The sequence below is a fragment of the Terrapene carolina genome, unplaced genomic scaffold (assembly GCF_002925995.2).
Source record: "Terrapene carolina triunguis isolate 2854851 unplaced genomic scaffold, T_m_triunguis-2.0 Scaffold58, whole genome shotgun sequence".
Classification (NCBI taxonomy): Eukaryota; Metazoa; Chordata; order Testudines; family Emydidae; genus Terrapene; species Terrapene triunguis.
The window spans coordinates 70,897,554-70,918,416 of record NW_020664409.1 but is presented as its reverse complement, the minus strand read 5'-3'; the positions used below and the strand labels follow the sequence as shown (position 1 = coordinate 70,918,416).

The 20,863-nt window shown below is 43.1% G+C and overlaps 1 protein-coding gene across 1 annotated transcript in view; it reads left to right on the top strand.

The window, feature by feature from the left end:
- The window catches only part of PIP4P2 (phosphatidylinositol-4,5-bisphosphate 4-phosphatase 2), a 60,480-nt gene that overhangs the window by 15,914 nt on the left and 23,703 nt on the right, over positions 1-20,863 (top strand). The window contains exons 3-4 of the mRNA XM_024201579.1: positions 111-217; positions 7,537-7,660. Coding sequence (XP_024057347.1) covers positions 111-217; positions 7,537-7,660 — 231 coding nt within the window. The remainder of the gene's footprint in view (positions 1-110; positions 218-7,536; positions 7,661-20,863) is intronic.

The window sequence follows — 20,863 nt, the reverse complement described above, 5'->3', positions numbered from 1 at the left end:
TTACTCTGTTTAAAAGATACTTAAGAAACTAGCAAAAAAAAATAGATAAATACTAGTTCACTATTTTATATAAAATTTCTGTTGGTATTTTTTTTTTTTTTTTTGTCTAGCCAATCAAAAACCCTCCTTCAGGAAAGAAGTATGTTAGATGTCCATGTAATTGTCTTCTTATCTGTAAGGATACGTCTCGGCGAATAGGATGTCCGAGACCCAACTGGTAAGGCCTAAAGAATCTTAATGACAGATACCATGGTGATGTGAATGTTATAAATATTTTAGTATCAGAGGGGTAGCCGTGTTAGTCTGGATCTGTAAACAGCAACAAAGAGTCCTGTGACACCTTATAGACTAACAGATGTATTGGAGCGTAAGCTTTCATGGGTGTATGCCCACTTCGTCAGACTCATTAATATTTTAATGTCATTGTTCGTCATTCATTTATCAAAGTGTGTCCACTTTCATTAACACTACACAAATATTTATTTGTCCATGGATATGTGTAGACCTAAATTTATTGGATTCATTAGGTTAACGTATTCAAAGAAGAAAACTATATTACTTGTGCCATAATAACTATTTCTCTAACATGATTGATATCCATTTCAAGAATGTTTTTAATATATTTAATATGGAATAGTATACTGTGTACGTTATATGAGTATTATATGAAGTGAATAGCATACAATACAGTGGGGAAATAACTTAAAAGTTCTGGGAAATGTTGTGCATAATTTCCTGCAAGCTCAGTTCTATGGTAATTCCATGGGAAAGTGGTGAACGCACAACTTGCATTATAGTAACTCTATTGCTTAGTAACGGTGAATAACTTGATACACTTGTTAAATCTTTCATTGCAGAAATCCCTCCTACTCCTTTCTCAAAAAAACAAAATAAGTCAGTGAATATATCTGCTCTTTGTTTAGAGAAACTAGTTAATATAAATATATCTGATGTTTATGCAAATCTTTAGAATTCTAAAATAAATAAGAGGCATGTGTCTGGACACAACAGATGCCACTGCATACACAATAAGTAAAATCCCGTTCCCATTGAAGTCAAGGATTTCATCTAATAAATCTAAGGAAGCAGGAATCCATAACACATAATAATGTACTAGATAACCAGGAAGCACAAAAATAAACCAATTTCCCTAATTTTGTTAAAACATCAGTCCCAATAGTATATGCGTCTTCAGCAGCTCTCCTTGAAGGAGAGCAAGATTGGGAGTGTGCATTCTGTAGAAAAGGGCCCTTCACAGAGCATGCCCTGCCACTGTTTCCTGCCTTCCATACTGAAGGGGATCTGGCCCACCCTGAGCTGTGGCAGCTTGGCATGGGGAGGGATGACGTGGATTAGGTGATTCTTTGTGCCTGCATTTTTGCTTCATATACTGTCATTTTCTTTGTATGTTCAAACCACGTGAGCAAACTGGAAACATTGAAATGATACAGTGTGGTTAACTTAAAACTACAAAACCAAGCATGTGATAAAATTGACATTAAATTGTCTTTGGAGCTCGAAGTTGGTTTTTTTTCTAGTTAATACAAAGTGGGCTATTTAGGACTAACTTAATGCTAAATGACTTAGGGTATGTCTACACTACGAAATTAGGTCGAATTTATAGAAGCTGGTTTTATAGAAATCGGTTTTATACAGTCGATTGCGTGTGTCCCCACATAAAATGCTCTAAGTGCATTAAGTTGGCGGACCGCGTCCATAGTACCGAGGCTAGCGTCGACTTCCGGAGCGTTGCACTGTGGGTAGCTATCCCACAGTTCCCACAGTCTCCACCGCCCATTAGAATTCTGGGTTGAGATCCCAATGCCTGATGATGCAAAAACAGTGTCGCGGGGGGCGTTCTGGGTACATGTCGTCAGGCCCCTCCCCCTCCGTCAGAGCAACAGCAGACAATCAATTCGCGCCTTTTTACCTGGGTTACCTGTGCAGACAACATACCACGGCAAGCATGGAGCCCGCTCAGCTCAGTTCACCGTCACCATATGTCATCTGGGTGCCGGCAGACGTGGTGCTGCATTGCTACACAGCAGCAGCTAATTGCCTTTTGGCAGTATACGGTGCAGTATGACTGGTAGCCGTCATCGGCTATCTGGGTGCTGGCAGACGTGGGGCTGCATTGCTATACAGCAGCAGCTCCTTTCCTTTTGGCAGTGGATGGTGTATTACGACTGGTATCCGTTGTCATCGTACTCCTCAGTGAGTTCGGTCAGAGGCACCTGGGCAGACATGTTTTGTCTCCTGGAGACTCAGTCCTGCCGGCAGTCCTATTGAACCGTCTTGACGATGATGGCTAGCAGTCGTAATACAGCATTTTCTGCCAAGCACCCAGGAGATACCAGTGGAAGTGCTGTACCGTCTGCTGCCAGCTTAAGATGTAAAAAATAGATGGACCAGATTTGTTCTGTATTCATTTGCTTCCCCCTCCCTCCATGAAATCAACGGCCTGCTAAACCCAGGGTTTTGAGTTCAACCTTTGGGGGGGACCATTCTGTGTGACAGTTGTTTGTGTTTCTCCCTGATGCACAGCCACCTTTGTTGATTTTAATTCCCTGTAAGCCATGTCGTCACTTGCCCCTCCCTCCCTCTGTCAGACAATAGTTTCGCGCCTTTTTTCAGCCCAAACGCCATAGCACTGGGATCATGGAGCCCGCTCAGATCACCACGGCAATTATGAGCACTATGAACACCACGCACATTGTCCTGGAGTATATGCAGAGCCAGAACATGCCAAAGCAAAACCAGGCGAGGAGGCGATTGCAACGATTGCAGCGCGGCGACGAGAGTGATGAGGAAATTGACATGGACATAGACCTCTCACAAAGTACAGGCCCCAGCAATGTGCAAATCATGGTGTTACTGGGGCAGGTTCATGCCGTGGAACGCCGATTCTGGGCCCGGGAAACAAGCACAGACTGGTGGGACCGCATCGTGTTGCAGGTGTGGGACGATTCCCAGTGGCTGCGAAACTTTCGCATGCGTAAGGGCACTTTCATGGAACTTTGTGACTTGCTTTCCCCTGCCCTGAAGTGCCAGAATACCAGGATGAGAGCAGCTCTCACAGTTGAGAAGCAAGTGGCGATAGCCCTGTGGAAGCTTGCAACGCCAGACAGCTACCGGTCAGTCGGGAATCAATTTGGAGTGGGCAAATCTACTGTGGGGGCTGCTGTGATCCAAGTAGCCAACGCAATCAAAGACCTGCTGATATCAAGGGTAGTGACTCTGGGGAAACGTGCAGGTCATAGTGGATGGCTTTGCTGCAATGGGATTCCCAAACTGTGGTGGGGCGATAGACGGAACCCATATCCCTATCTTGTCACCGGAGCACCAAGCCACCGAGTACATAAACCGCAAAGGGTACTTTTCAATGCTGCTGCAAGCCCTGGTGGATCACAAGGGACGTTTCACTAACATCAACGTGGGATGGCCGGGAAAGGTACATGATGCTCGCGTCTTCAGGAACTCTGGTCTGTTTCAAAAACTGGAGGAAGGGACTTTCTTCCCAGACCAGAAAATAACCGTTGGGGATGTTGAAATGCCTATCGTTATCCTTGGGGAACCAGCCTACCCCTTAATGCCATGGCTCATGAAGCCGTACACAGGCAGCCTGGACAGTAGTCAGGACCTGTTCAACTATAGGCTGAGCAAGTGCCGAATGGTGGTGGAATGTGCATTTGGACGTTTAAAAGCGCGCTGGCGCAGTTTACTGACTCGGATAGACCTCAGCGAAGCCAATATTCCAATTGTTATTGCTGCTTGCTGTGCGCTCCACAATATCTGTGAGAGTAAGGGGGAGACATTTATGGCGGGGTGGGAGGTTGAGGCAAATCGCCTGGCCGCTGATTACGTGCAGCCAGACACCAGGGCGGTTAGAAGAGTACAGCAGGGCGCGGTGCGCATCAGAGAAGCTTTGAAAACGAGTTTTGTGACTGGCCAGGCTACGGTGTGAAACTTCTGTTTGTTTATCCTTGATGAACCCTCCGCCCTGCCCCACCCCCCGGTTCACTCTACTTCCCTGTAAATTAACCACCCTCCCCTCCCCCCTTTGAGCACCGCTTGCAGAGGCAATAAAGTCATTGTTACTTCACATTCATGCATTCTTTATTAATTCATCACATAACTAGGGGGATAACTGCCAAGGTAGCCCAGGAGGGGTGGGGGAGGAGGGAAGGAAAAGGACACACTACAGTTTAAAACTTTAACTCTTATTGAAGGGCAGCCTTCTGATGCTTGGGCAATCATCTGGGGTGGAGTGACTGGGTGGCCAGAGGCCCCCCCCACCACGTTCTTGGGCGTCTGGGTGAGGAGGCTATGGAACTTGGGGAGGAGGGCTGTTGGTTACACAGGGGCTGTAGCGGCGGTCTCTGCTCCTGCTGCCTTTCTTGCAGCTCAACCATACGCTGGAGCATATCAGTTGGATGCTCGAGCAGCCAGAGCATCGACTCTTGCCTTCTGTCAGCAAGCTGACGCCATCGTCTTCAGCCCGCCACTTGCTCTCTTCAGCCCGCGATTCAGCCCGCCACCTCTCCTCTCGTTCATATTGTGCTTTTTTGCACTCTGACATTGACTGCCTCCACACATTCTGCTGTGCTCTGTCAGCGTGGGAGGACATCTGGAGCTCCGAGAACATATCATCCCGAGTCCGCCGTTTTCTCCTAATCTTCACTAGCCTCTGTGAAGGAGAAACATTTGCAGCTGGTGGAGGAGAAGGGAGAGGTGGTTAAAAAAGACACATTTTAGAGAACAACGGGTACACTCTTCCACGTTAAATTTTGCTCTTCAGATTACACAGCACATGTGCTTTCGTTACAAGGTCGCATTTTTCCTCTTATATTGAGGGCCTGCCGGTTTGGTGTGAGAGATCACTCACGCAGTGCCAGGCAACAGAATTCGGCTTGCAGGCAGCCATGGTAAGCCACAGTCTTTTGGCTTTTTTAACCTTCTTAACATGTGGGAATGGTTTCAAACAATAGCGCCCTCATTTCCCATACCAAGCACCCGTTGGGTTGGCCGTTTAAAATGGGTTTGCAATGTAAAAGGAGGGGCTGCGGTTTCCGGGTTAACATGCAGCACAAACCCAACTACCGTCCCCCCCCCCCCAATTCTCTGGGATGATCACTTCACCCCTCCCCCCCACCGTGTGGCTAACAGCGGGGAACATTTCTGTTCAGCCGAGCAGGAACAGGCACCTCTGAATGTCCCCTTAATAAAATCATCCCATTTCAACCAGGTGACTGTGAATGATATCACGCTCCTGAGGATAACAAAGAGAGATAAGGAATGGATGTTGTCTGCATGCCAGCAAACACTGGGACCATACGCTGCCATGCTTTGTTATGCAATGATTCCAGACTACGTGCTACTGGCCTGGCGTGGTAAAGTGTCCTACCATGGCGGACGGGATAAGGCAGCTCTCCCCAGGAACCTTTTGCAAAGGCTTTGGGAGTACATGAAGGAGAGCTTTCTGGAGATGTCCCTGGAGGATTTCCGCTCCATCCCCATACACGTTAACAGACTTTTCCAGTAGCTGTACTGGCCGCGATTGCCAGGGCAAATTAATCATTAATCATTAAACACACTTGCTTTTAAACCATGTGTAATATTTACAAAGGTACACTCACCAGAGGTCCCTTGTGTGCCCTCAGGGTCTGGGAGCACGCCTTGGGTGAGTTCAGGGGTTACTGGTTCCAGGTCCAGGGTGATAAACATATCCTGGCTGTTGGGGAAACCGGTGTCTCCGCTTCCTTGCTGTGAGCTATCTTCATTGTCTTCATCATCATCTTCCTCGTACCCCGAACCCGCTCCCCTGTTGCGTGATTCTCCCTTGATGGAGTCAAAGCACACGGTTGGGGTAGTGGTGGCTGCACCCCCTAGCATGGCATGCAGCTCCGCGTAGAAGCGGCGTGTTTGCGGCTCTGCCCCGGACCTTCCGTTTGCCTCTCTGGCTTTGTGGTAGGCTTGCCTTAGCTCCTTAATTTTCACGCGGCACTGCTGTGCGTCCCTGTTATGGCCTCTGTCCTTCATGGCCTTTGAGACTTTTTCTAATATTTTGCCATTTCGTTTACTGCTACGGAGTTCAGCTAGCACTGATTCGTCTCCCCATATGGCGAGCAGATCCCGTACCTCCCGTTCTGTCCATGCTGGAGCTTTTTTGCGATCCTGGGACTCTATCATGGTTACCTGTGCTGATGAGCTCTGCGTGGTCACCTGTGCTCTCCGCGCTGGGCAAACAGGAAATGAAATTCAAAAGTTCGCGGGGCTTTTCCTGTCTACCTGGTCAGTGCATCTGAGTTGAGTGCTGTCCAGAGCGGTCACAATGAAGCACTGTGGGATAGCTCCCGGAGGCCAATAACGTCGAATTCCGTCCACGCTACCCCAAATCCGACCCGCAAAGGCCGATTTTAGCGCTAATCCCGTCGTCGGAGGTGGAGTAAAGAAACCGGTTTAAAGGGCCCTTTAAGTCGAAAAAAGGGCTTCGTCGTGTGGACGTGTCCAGGCTTAATTCGATTTAACGCTGCTAAATTCGATCTAAACTCGTAGTGTAGACCAGGCCTTAGTGCATAGAAAAAGTTTTCCTTTAAATAGAATTTTCTCTTAAGTGAGTTTAATTGTACTGGATTACTGGTATTTTCTGACCTTCTGACACTATGCCAGTTCTCAGTCCCATTGCCAGCTCGAGGGTAGATATAAAGAATGGCTAATGTCATCTGAGTCGCCCTCTGTGTGGGTCCCAGGTGAGCAAACCTCCTGGGAAATAAACAGGGATCTCCCACAGTCTGTCCAAGCCTCATGCTGTGGGATTTCTCCCATTGCGTGTACGTGTGTGTGTGAAATCTTGTAAATCGGGCATATTCTCACTGCTTGCCAAAGCTGCCAGCGGAGCAGCCTGAGATGAGTGTTGGACATCCCCTTTGTGGGCAGAGACTGTGACACACAAGAGGCAAGGAGGCTGCCTGGCCTGTCTTGGCTTGGAGTGTGTGGGGAAAGAGGGACAGAGTCGTATGAGAAGAAGAAGAAATCTGCTTGGAGAAGGGGTGAGGAGGGATGCCTGATTTTGAAGGGAAAGGAGAGTTTGAATGGGGAAGGATGTTGGCTGGAAGGCCAAGAGAGAGAGTCCCTTTCCTGCTATGTTTCCCCAGCCATTGCCACGTATCTCTGTTCACAAGCCTGAATATCTGGTCATCTCACCCAGATTTTCTGCACTTTCAATACTCCCCTCTTCATGGGGGCAGTATCCCAAACTGGACTCTGACATTTGCTGGCTTGGTCTCTGTTCTTGAAATTGCCGCCATTTACACTTATATAATAACCTTTCAATAAAGAAAATGGTGTCTTCCTTACCTGTTTGGAAAACACTACTAAGAGAGAGCTCAATTGGATGCACATATAATAAGAAGTAGGTTCCACTTTACAGTCATAAAATATCTGGTAAGGTCTTGCAGAGCTAATAATCTAAATGCATCATCCCTTCCCCTCATTAGTGTAATGACATGGCATATATGTTTAATGTTCCTACCACAGTAGACGCATCATTAACCTTGGTCCAGTGATGTTGATTCCAGAAGAGCAGCCAGCTCAGCCTGCCTTGCCAGTTCAGCCAGAAGGTACTCGGGTGGTGTGCGGACACTGTGGAAATACATTCCTGGTAAGTAACCCATGTGCATTGTAGTGTCATGGTTTTCGTGTACACTTGGAGCTGGGGTTGTGATTCCCAGCTCAAATAGATGCGTCTGAGCTAGCTCAAGCAAGTGTGCTAAAAATAGCAGTGTAGCATGGATGGCAGCTCAAGACTTGTTGCCCAAGTACCCATCCTGTCCCCCTGGGCATATACTCAAACGGTTAGCCTGAGCCACTGCCTATGCTATCCCGACTATGCAGCGTGTCATCTGGGAATCACCCCCCAGCTCTAAATGTAGATGTAGCCGAAGGGCTAAATTCTCCTCAGTTACATCAGTGCAATATCACTGAAATCAGTGGAACTCCTTCCAAGAGCCTATCCCACTCGTACAGCATTGACGTGGAGCCAAATCCCTTTGTGAGTTGATTGTTAAGACACAGATATCACATTGGATATGCAGTTGTATCTGAGTATTTACTTTTGCTTCTTCAAGAAAATCCCCCAGTATTCTCTCCATCTAGGAAAGGGTCAGGCCCATAATCAATATAATACTGATGGAAAAGTATTGTTAAACTGTTGTTACAATCCAGTGATGATTATATTCTGCAATAAGTAAACTTGTGTAATTGTTTCTATTATAGTTCATTTTTCAGATGCTCATAACTTTATGAAACTTTCACCTCTGGATAAAATTCTCCATGCTTGGACTCCAGTTTTGCAAAGACTTATGCACATCCATAACTTTTATCAAGTGGGTAGTCCTTTTGAAGCTATGCTCATGTGTAAATTTGTGTAGGATTGAAGCTTTACTTCGAGGCCAAAGGTACAAATTCATTTGAAAGTTTGAGCAAAAAGTTCAGCTGTTTTAGAATAGGAGGATTGGGAAAAGTATTTTTCCCCCCTACAGTAAAAACATTTTTGCAACCATTTGTTGACCAGCCCTGTTGTCATAAAGCTTGAGGTTTCAATGTTGAAATTGACTATAGAAATGTAATAAACAGCCTTATGCTGGAGGAAATTAGCTTTGATTTCACCAACATATTAGTGTTTGAAAATCATGTTGTGAACATGCATAGTAGAACATTTGTTGCAAAGTGCATTAGTTATGCCCCTATGAAAAATGGCCAATGCAGGTCCTTGAAGCTAAACTGTTTTCATAATCAACTGACCAATGTCACCTTGCTAAAGCAAGGGCTCTTTCCAACCTTGTAAGGTGTGAAAGGGCTAAAGATACATTTATCTACTGATATAAAGAAGTCTAAAGGGACTGAGAAAGGGCTTCAGCTTGCCTTGTAATGGGTGCAAGAGAGGGGCTTCCTTGCGGCAGTTTTGCTAGAGGATGTGTTTTTTTGTGGGGTACATATACAGATCAATTAAAGTGCACACTAACCACTTTAAATACTGTTGTAGTTTAAATGTGAGTTTGCGAGGTGTGCCGGTGTGCTGTAGGTTCTATGGGCACTAGTTAGGGAGCTGGGTCATGGATTTACACATGCGATTTGCAAGGTTTTTTTGCAATGCTAAAGTTGTGAAGTCTTGGAGACAGAAATTCCTTCTATTGACTCTTCTTTTTTTCCATTTTTTCTTAAAAATAAATAAAAATCATACCTAGTGCAACCTATGCCTCCCTTCCCCCCAAAAAAATCCAGTGTTAAGGTTTCATGGTTAAACATTCAGAAATCAGTACATTTCAGCTTGTACGCACAACCTTAACTCTGACTGCTTCCTTGTAATTACAGGAACACAATATTTTTTAAATGATAGGATATCACTTTAAAAAAAATCTTCAACCTTCAAGATCAAATTCTTCTAAGGGCCCATCTACAGTACACATTTTATCAAAGATCACCTTATAACGTGGGTTGATTTTGCCTACATAGATAGTTTAAATTCAGTTTGGGACTATGTTATGGAATCCTTTTAGAGCTCTGGCATGATACAAATGAGTGCAGTCTGGTAAATTATCATAACTTGATTCTGTGACATTGTTATAATGGTGTTTGGCTCCATCTACATAGGCAAAACTAAGCAGCTATTAAATAGGCATGGTATTGTTAAGTTTGAATGCATTCTCTTGACACAATAATATTGTAGTGCAGACAGACCCTTACACTGCATTGTTTTACTAGAAACAATGTCCTATGCAATCAAATTCTACTGGATAACGTGCCAGACCCCTTGTTCAGGTGTTTTTGCAAACGCTGAGATTTTAATTTTTTGTCCACTCTATCTGTAGGAGTAATGCATATTTGTAAGCTACATAATTTACATAGTTTTTCTCTGCTATGAAGTGTTCTATGATTCTTTGTATGAACAAGACTACAAAAACTACTTTGCACATACCTACCTTCAAAAAACTCAGTTTTATAAATTAGTATCTTATTCATGAATGCAAATCTGATGGCTGCTTTAGGGAATCACACTCCAAGTAACATTTTAAGCCTGGTTCAGCTGAGTCTGTAGATCGGCTTTTGTGTTCCCTACAAGGGATATTAGAAAACTGTATATGCAAAAAATTGCTGATTCTCCATTTTTAATATTGCCATAATTTAATTGCTGTCAAGGTGGACGTCACCCATTTCCAACAGTTCACAAGAAGGTGTGAGTATCAGCTGAGGGAAAATTTACTTTTTGTAGTGACCCATCCACTCCCAGTCTTTATTCAGGCCTAATTTGATAGTGCTCAGTTTGCAAATTAATTCCAGTTCTGCAGTTTCTTGTTGAAGTCTGTTTTTGAAGTTTTTTGTTGAAGAATTGCCACTTTTAAGTCTGTTATTGAGTGTCCAGGGAGATTGAAGTGTTCTCCTACTGGTTTTTGAATGTTACAATTCTTGATATCTGATTTGTGTCCATTTATTCTTTTGCATAGAGATTGTCCGGTTTGGTCAATGTACATGGCAGAGGGGCATTGCTGGCACATGATGGCATATATAATAATTTTACATAATTTTCCCTCTGCTGATACTCACACCTTCTTGTCAACTGTTGGTAATGGGCGATGTCCACCTCGATTGCATTGGCCTCGTTAGCACTACAAAAGTAATTTTCCCTCTCTTGATATTCACCCCCTTCTTGTCAATTGTTGAGAATAGGCCACTTCCACCTTAATTGAATTGGCCTCATTAGCACTGACCCCCCACTTGGTAAGGCAACTTCCATCTTTTCATATGATGTGATATATATACGGCTTACTGTATTTTTCACTCCATGCATCTGATGAAGTGGGTTTTAGCCCACGAAAGCTTATGCCCAAATAAATTTGTTAGTCTCTAAGGTGCCACAAGGACTCCTCGTTCTTTTTAATAAGAGAAGAGTTGATTAATCATACTAGTTGAGACAATTTAACTAAAACAGTTTGGCTAAAATCATATAGCATTCAAAGTGTACTATTAAAATAAAATAAATTTGTTTCCCTCCCAATTTCCCTTTTCTATAATTAACATTGCCAGGGCTTCCCTGTTGGAGGGTTAACAATAGCACTAACCTGCTGCAAAGTGCTTCAAAGTTAGAGAAAACCGGCCTTCCTTCTGTGCGTGTGGCTCAGCTTCTCCCAGCCCACACAAGACACACGCCTTTTGTAAAGCAGCTGCCCTGACAGACTCCATGGGGACAAGTAGAGTCCAGCTACAGGGAACCTACTGGAGCATAGCCAAAACTACAACACCCAATTCCAGAAACTTCTGAGTGTGGAGTGCTAATGGTGCATCTGCCTAGCAACAATGACCCTGATGCAATTCATCCCCCCCCCCCCCCCCCCGTTCTCTACAGAGCTCTTAAAGGCATATCTCCCTATTGGGCACGTGGGTTACACTGGCACCTGCTCTGCCAGTGTCACAGATGGAATCAGACAGCCATCTTGTAGGTGGGTCCTCTGTATGTGTAAATAGTCCCAAAGCCCTCTACTTACCAGCAAATGCCTCTTCAGGTCCAGTGTCTTGGATAGTACCTACAGTAGATCTTATTAGTCAGAAATTTCCACTACAACTGGTTTAGTTCCACCAATACATGTCTACAGTGGTGTAGTTAAGGTGTCAGCAGTTGCTGCCATTGTGTCCACTGGACTTTCTCTTAGACAACATGGTAGACATATACACCAGAAATTTGCAAGAGCCTTTTGTGTGCTAGTGCTTAGGTCTGGGAAGTAGGAGTGAAAGTTCGAAATCTCTGATCTCCTCCTACTGTGCTGCCTGAAAAAGGATCATTTGAAGTGTTTTAGGTAGCCAGCCAGTCTGGCAGTGGCACAGACAGCTACAGCGGCCAGCAAACAGAGCTGTAAACAGAGGAGTTTGAGTGGGAGTTCTGTTGGAGGAGAAGGCATTTGTAGAGGCTGGTAGGGGCAGTGTGCTGGGAGAGAAGCTGAGCCCTCATTAGGGGGTGGGGCTTCTCTGATTACAGGTCCTATAAAGGTAGCCAGCCAGTCGTGCAGCGGCACAGACAGCTGCAGAGGAGCCAGCAAACAGCTGTAAACAGGGGAGTTTGAGTGGGAGTTCTGTTGGAGGAGTTTGGGGGGAAGACTAGGAGAACCAGGCAGAGGAACAGACAGGCTAGTGAAGGGAGTGTGTGGTGTTCTCGCAGTGTTGTGGTGCTCACTGTGGGTGGTGGTTTGGTTTGGTTTGATTTGTGTTTCCTGGACTAACAGGACTTAGGTGGGAAGGCTATGACAGATACAGAGGCAGCAGTGGTAGTGATCCAAGCAGTGGAAGATTCAATGAAGATGACTGGATGTGGAAGCTGCAGTATGTACATGATCCTGGAGAGGATACCTGAAAAGAGTTTTGTCTGCATGAAGTGTCACCTGATAGAGCTGATGGAAGAAAAGATCCGAGGATTGGAGATGCAGGTGGAAATTCTGGTTGAGCTTAAAAAGGGGTTCGAGCAGATGATGAAGCAAAGACATGAGGGGGCTGAAGGGGAAAGCTCAGACTTGCAGATGGAAGCAGGACCAAAGAACTCTGAGGGGAGACTGCTGGGTGAGGAAAGTGGACAATGGAAGTATTATGACTAAGAGAACCAGGCAGAGGAAAAGACAGGCTAGTGAAGGAGAAATAGAGCTCAGGAACAGGTTTGCGGAGTTGGAAAATGAAGAAGGGGCACAGCAGGTGGTCGCTGAAGGTGAGAGGGCAAGGAAGAAGAGAGGAGCAGCTAGCTCTATAGGAAGAGGGGAAGAGTCAATGGAGATAAAACCAAATATGAGCCCCAGGAGGATTCAGGATGGGTGGCAGAGGATTACAAGGGAGAATAGGAATCGAGAGGAGTTGCGGCCAGAGGGAACAGGGGATAGACCAGAGAATCGCACCATCACCAGGAAAAGGCAGGTCTACATGATTGGGGACTCCTTACTGAGAAGAATAGACAGGCCTGTAACCAGAGCTGATCCAGAGAACAGAAGGGTGTGCTGTCTGCCAGGTGCTAAGATACGGGACCAGAGGCTGAAGAGGATCCTAATGGGAGCGGGAAAGAATCCACTGATTGTCTTTCATGTGGGAACAAATGATACGGCTAGATTCTCGCTGGAATGTATGAAGGGAGACTATGCCAGGCTGGGGAAGACGCTCAAGGAAATCGAGAGTCAGATGATCTTCAGTGGGATTCTGCCTGTTCCTAGAGAAGGGCAACAAAGATGTGACAAGATTATGATGATCAACAGATGGCTCAGGCAGTGGTGCTATAAGGAGGGCTTTGGGATGTATGGCCACTGGCATCCATGGACAGAGGACTGTTCTCTCGGGATGGACTTCACCTGAGTAGGGAGGGAAATAGACTTCTAGGATGGAGGCTGGCACAACCGATGAAGTGGGCTGTAGCCCACGAAAGCTTATGCTCAAATAAATTTGTTAGTCTCTAAGGTGCCACAAGTACTCCTGTTCTTTTTACAACTGATTAAGAGAGCTTTAAACTAGGAATTTGGGGGAGATGGTTGGGAGATGTCCGTGTAATCGCCACACCAGATTTTAACATTGAGAGGGAAGGAAAACTAAGTAAGAAAGGATACAGCCATGGGTAGGAGAAAGGACATAAGGAGGAAGGGTAGTGTAGATACCAATCTAATAGGTAGAATGTCTGTGCCTAATCGGGTAAAGAATATGAGCGAAGCCAAACAGCAAAAATTGAGATGTTTGTACACCAATGCGAGGAGCCTAGGTAACAAAATGGAGGAACTAGAGTTACTGGTGCAGGAAGTGAAACCAGATATTATAGGGATAACAGAAACATGGTGGAATAGTAGTCATGACTGGAGTACAGGTATTGAAGGGTATGTGCGGTTTAGGAAAGACAGAAATAAAGGCAAAGGTGGTGGAGTAGCATTGCATATCAATGGTGAGGTAGACTATAAAGGACTAAGAAGTGATGGAATGGATAAGACAGAGTCTGTCTGGGCAAAAATCACATTGGGGAAGAAAGCTACTAGAGCCTCCCCTGGGATAGTGCTTGGGGAGTGCTATAGACCACCAGGATCTGATTTGGATATGGCTAGAGACCTCTTTAATGTTTTTAATGAAGTAAATACTAATGGGAATTGTGTGTTCATGGGAGACTTTAACTTCTCAGATATAGACTGGAGGACAAGTGCTAGTAATAGTAATAGAGCTCAGATTTTCTTGGATGCGATAGCTGATGGATTCCTTCACCATGTAGTTGCTGAACCAACAAGAGGGGATGCCATTTTAGATTTGGTTTTGGTGAGTAGTGAGGACCTCATAGAAGAAATAGTTGTAGGGGACAACCTTGGTTCGAGCAATCATGAGCTAATCCAGTTCAAACTAAATGGAAGGATAAACAAACAAAACTGACTAGGGTTTTTTATTTCAAAAGGGTTAACTTAAAAAAATTAAGGAAATTATTTAGGGAAGTGGATTAGACTGAAGAACTTGTGCATCTAAAGGTGGAAGAGGCCTGGAATTACTTCAAGTCAAAGTTGCACAAACTACCAGAAGCCTGCGTCCCAAGAAAGGGGAAAAATTCATAGGCAGGAGTTGTAGACCAAGCTGGATGAGCAAGCATCTCAAAGAGGTGATTAAGAAAAAGCAGAAAGCCTACAAGGAGTGGAAGATGGGAGGGATCAGCAAGGAAAGCTACCTTATTGAGGTCAGAACATGTAGGGATAAAGTGAGAAAGGCCAAAAGCCATGTAGAGTTGAACCTTGCAAAGGGAATTAAAACCAATAGTAAAAGGTTCTATAGCCATATAAATAAGAAGAAAACAAAGGAAGAAGTGGGATCACTAAACATTGAGGATAGAGTGGAGGTTAAGGATAATCTAGGCATGGCCGAATATCTAAACAAATACTTTGCCTCAGTCTTTAATGAGGAGCTTAGGAATAATGGCAGGATGACAAATGGGAATGAGGATATGGAGGTAGATATTACCACATCCGAGGTAGAAGCCAAACTCGAACATCTTAATGGGACTACATCGGGGGGCCCAGATAATCTTCATCCAAGAATATTAAAGTATCTGGCACATGAAATTGCAAGCCCATTAGGAAGAATTTTTAATGAATCTGTAAACTCCGGGGTTGTACTGTATGACTGGAGAATTGCTAACATAGTTCCTATTTTTAAGAAAGGGGAAAAAACGTGATCCGGGTAACTACAGGCATGTCAGTTTGACATCTGTAGTATGCAAGGTCTTGGAAAAAATTTTGAAGGAGAAATTAGTTAAGGACATTAAGGTCAATGGTAATTTGGACAAAATACAACATGGTTTTACAAAAGGTAGATCGTGCCAAACCAACCTGATCTCCTTCTTTGAGAAGGTAACAGATTTTTTAGATAAAGGAAACGCAGTGGATCTAATTTACCTCGATTTCAGTAAGGCAGTTGATACAGTTCCACATGGGGAATTATTAGTTAAATTGGAAAAGATAGTGATCTATATGAAAATTGAAAGGTGGATAAGGAACTGGTTAAAGGGGAGACTACAACAGGTCATACTGAAAGGTGAACTGTCAGGCTGGAGGGAGGTTACTAGTGGAGTTCCTCAGGGATCGGTTTTGGGACCAATCTTATTTAATCTTTTTATTACTGACCTTGGCACAAAAAGTGGGAGTTCTAATAAAGTTTGTGGATGACACAAAGCTGGGAGGTATTGCCAATACAGAGAAGGACGAGGATATCATACAGGAAGATGTGGATGACCTTGTAAACTGGAGTAATAGTAATAGGATGAAATTTAATAATGAAAAGTGTAAGGTCATGCATTTAGGGATTAATAACAAGAATTTTTGTTATAAGCTGGGGACTCATCAGTTAGAAGTAACAGAGGAGGAGAAGGACCTTAGAGTATTGGTTGATCACAGGATGACTATGAGCCGCCAATGTGATATGGCCATTTAAAAAGCTAATGTGGTCTTGGGATGCATTAGGCGAGGTATTTCCAGTAGAGATAAGGAGGTGTTAGTATAGTACCGTTATACAAGGCACTGTTGAGACCGCATCTGGAATACTGTGTGCAGTTCTGGTCTCCCATGTTTAAGAAGGATGAATTCAAACTGGAACAGGTACAGAGAAGGGCTACTAGGATGATCCAAGGAATGGAAAATCTGTCTTATGAAAGGAGATTCAAAGAGCTTGGCTTGTTTAGCCTAACCAAAAGAAGGTTGAGGGGAGATATGATTGCTCTCTATAAATATATCAGAGGGATAAATAAGAGGGACGGAGAGGAATTATTTAAGCTCAGTACCAATGTGGACACAAGAACAAATGGATATAAACTGGCCATCAGGAAGTTTAGACTTGAAATTAGACGAAGATTTCTTACCATCAGAGGAGTGAAGTTCTGGAACAGCCTTCCAAGGGGAGCAGTGGGGGCAAAAGACATATCTGGCTTCAAGACTAAGCTTGATAAGTTTATGGCGGGGATGGTAAGTTGGGATAGCTTAATTTTGGCAATTAATTGATCTTTGACTATTAGCGGTAAATATGCCCAATGGCCTGTGATGGGATGTTAGATGGGGTGGGATCTGAGTTATTAAAGAGAATTCTTTCCTGGGTGTCTGGCTGGTGAGTCTTGCCCACATGCTCAGGGTTTAGCTGATCGCCATATTTGGAGTCAGGAAGGAATTTTCCTCTAAGGCAGATTGACAGAGGCCCTGGGGTTTTTTCGCCTTCCACTGCAGTGCGGGGCACGGGTCACTTGCTGGAGGATTCTCTGCATCTTTAAGTCTTTAAACCATGATTTGAAGACTTCAATGGCTCAGACATAGGTCAGGGGTTTGTTGCGGGAGTGGGTGGGTGAGATTCTGCGGCCTGCGTTGTGCAGGAGGTCAGACTAGACGATCATATTGGTCCCTTCTGACCTTAAAGTCTATGACTTTTTTAATGTAGCAGTGTTTATTGATCCATAGGTATGTACAGTATTTACAGCAGGTTAAAATATGACCCAGAGCTTGTTCTGTAAAGTTAAGGGAAACTGTCAACTTGATATTCTTGAAACTGACAAATTTAAAAACAAGAGTTTTTGAGAGATTAGGCTTAAATAAATAAATAAAATTAAAGAAAACCAGGACATAGTATTTAAAGCATGTGAAAGGATTTTCTTTTCCATAGGGATGCTTATGAGGGTTCTTTCAGAAAGAGGGAAATTGATTCTCCATAAAGTTTATCAAATGCTTAAAGTCACATGCTTGAAATATCTTTTTCTTCTTTCAATTGTAGTTATCTTAGGTGTTACTTTACTCTACACTAGGTAAAATGTTTTCTAGGCAGATGTGGTTTTCATGTTGACTATGCCCCTGTACTAATTTCCTCATTGAAGTTTTTCTTAAAATACAACATCTGTAATTGAAATATATTTTCATAAGAGTTCTTTGACAGTCCCATCAGTATTTCAGTACATCCATTCAGTGAATGGGGCTATTGTCTCAGCAAAAGCTTCTATTTTAATGAGACAAATGGTATTTCCCAGCAGGAGACTAAATCTCATGAGGCAAATTATGGCTGAGAAAACACAGGTTTTAGTAGAATCTTGAAGCAAACACCATTTCAGTGTTGTTTTAAGGCAGAGTCTGTAATTTAAATCAATATCTTTGTTTTAAAACAGTAGGCTTAATTACCTGTTAAGATAACCACTACACACTAACATTAGAATTTACTTTAAAACAGCCTCCCTGCACTCTCATACCTCCATTCGTTGGCTGCTAAGATGATCTGATTTTTGCAGTCTGAATCTGTCTCGTGTCAGGATGACTGTTTCATGTTTGATTTCCATTTTAAATGTACTGCAAACACTTTTTTTTTGCAGGGTGGGTGGAGTGGAGTTGAGGTAGGTGGGGTAGTTCAGTGATTTGCCCTTCCTAGTACCCAATATACTGTTTACAAGATTGCCTCACAAGTTTAAAAACAAAAAATGGATAATAGTTCATGAGAAGCTCAGATTTGCAGTAGGTGATGTCGTTTTCTGAGCACCATTGACTGGAAAACATCACCATGATTTTTTTGCAGTTTTCCACTTCCCACAGTCTCAACTGAGATTCAGAAATGGGTGTTATCTTCTTCTCTTATTTCTAACCGAAATGGAGTAGCTGAACTGTCAGATGGGTGGGTCTTTGTTGTTCTCATCATATGCTTAGGATACTGAGGTTTTGTTTTTAATCTGTTGTAAAACTGTAACCCAATTTACTGGTGGGTGGCTCTGTGACACTTAAGTGGCTAAATGCAAGATGAAAAAGATAATGTGGGGAAGAGAATGAAAAATTAAGTATCAAGAACTTTTTTTAGCAATTTAACACACAGCCAATCTCGTCACCATTTTTACACCATCACTGTAGCTTATAGGCAATATATATGAAGTCAAGAAAAACATTATTTCATGCAAAAGAACCATACGTTACATTCCTTCATTAATTTCACCACTTTCTAAGTGGGGTTGTTCTCATTTGTGTGTTTCCAGAAGAAGATTGTGCTGGCCATTCATAGTTGTCATTCTTGAAGAAAGTCTTCTGTGAATGGACAAGTTTCACATTGTGCCCTAAAGGTGGCAAGACTCAGACCTTCCAGTCTGAAAAATTAAGCAAGAAACCTTTATGAGACTATCTGCATTTCCACTTTGGATTCTAGCTGGAAAAACTCCCAAGAACAGCCTTTCCCGTGTCATATTTGGCACTTGTGTTTCTGGACTCAGAAGGAAACTGTGGATGGGGAGGGAAGTATTTGAATAAATTAAAAGTGCAGGTGTTTGTTTTAACCCCTTCCCCACTCCTCCCCCCACGGATAAAGATTCAGATGGGGCATCAAGATTTTATCCAAGTTGATGACCAGGTCTGCTGTATCCTTCCCGCTGCCTTGAGTCCTCTGCACCTCTGTAGGAACCCTGAGAATCTCTTCACCCCAGCTCCATTCTTTTCCTAATTTCTACCCCACTGCCAGATCCTGTTGAGGACTACTTGATGGAATTCCATCAATGGTCTCTCTGTACTATTACTTGATCGGTTGTAAGGACTGCGGTTGAATGATGTTAGGTTAACTCTGTTTCTCCTTCCTTGCCACTGCCAACTTCTGACAGTCCAAGGAGCAAGTTAATCAGGACCACCCTAGACAGCTATATTCTGTAAGATTAAAATAATTGACACCACATATATATTACAATGCTGCTGAGTTAAGGTGTTCTACAGAGCTTCTTATCGGGTTTGCCAGTATTCTCTTATCTGTGTGTAAGTCTGAGATAATACCACTCCAAGAATAAAATATATTGTAACTGTAATCATTCCTCTGTCCATTGCTTTCCAGTGTTTTCTGTTTTCTACATTGTGTCTTTTAGGATCTGATAGAGCAAACAGTTAAACACGTGAGTGGTTCCATTGAGCTTGATGGAGCCACTCACTTGTATAAAAGTGTTCAGGATCACAGGATCAGAACCTTAGTAAGTTCATTAATACATCCTTCTTTTTGTCTTGTATAGTGCCACATGTATTCTTGGTTCTTAACAAATTATTCTAAGCACTTCAGTGACTGGGGAAAAAGGCATATAGTTAAAATCTCATGAATTTGTGTGCAGTTAATCTGTAGTAAAATTATTTGTTTTTCCCCTGTTTAAAATGGAGTAGATTAAATTAAATTAATCTTTTTGTCCTTTAAAAGGTTTTAATATACTCATGTTTAGTAGCTATAATCTCTTAATGAATGGGCATATTTATATGCTTTCTAGGCAATATTTAGTTATAAGATTATTCATTAATGTTCTTCATGTAATGAAATGCACCTGACTTTGCAAATGGAGTTAATGATCCTGATTCTCCAATACTTTACACCAGTTTTATCCCATTATAAGACCATTGAAGTCAGTGGAATTAAAGAGGTAAAACTGGAATAATGGAGTAGAGATTTGGTTCCAGTATCTGGGAGTTTCATATAGCAATTTTAAGCAGGAATATGGGAGTTGGGTCTCTTGAGTTCTATTCCCAACTCCAGCACCGATAGTTCTGAAAGTCACTTCGCTTGTCTGTGCTTTAGTTCATCCATCTAAACTTCTATGGCCCCCAGCAATGTAGTATCTGAGCACCTAGATTCACCCACATCACAAAAGTGTTGAGACATAATTAATGTTTCTAAAATGCATCAACATCTGAAGATGAAAGGTGTTGTAGATATATGAGGGATTTATATATTCTCAGTTTCCACTTGGATCCTGGAGGGGGGCAAATGGTGATAGATCTTTTCTAAAACTTACTGGCTGAGTGTGAAAGCTATAAATAATGTTATAAATGAACCCTTCAGAACAAAACAAACTTAAAGGGTCAATTGGTGGAGTAGTATGTGAGTTAGGAGTTAAACATGGAGAGTCAAATCCCAAGTGACAGAAATGTATGCCATACTACTAGTGCTGTGGGTCTGATTCCCACGTACAGTGAAGCCCATTCACATTATTCTGACAGCATAAAGAAGCTGTGAGGTGTGTGGAAATTACTCTGCCAGAGTGGGGTAAAGGGGTCTTGGTATAAGTGAGAATCGGTCCCTCTATGTTTAGAATAGTTTAGTGAATGAATGCACGTTTCTCTGAAATGTAAGACTTTGTTTTGATTTTCTTCTCATAAATGAACTCTGCATAAAACTACTGTAAAGTATTGGTATTGGATGTCACATTGGCAACATTTATTTCAGTCAAAATAACCAATAAAACACTCCAGTTGATGCTCTCAGTGGAAGGAGAAAGCTATTATTCAAGTTTAGAGCCAAGGCATGTTTGTGAAAAGATGTAGGAGTCTGGCTTACACACAAGCTTCACTCTTTACTT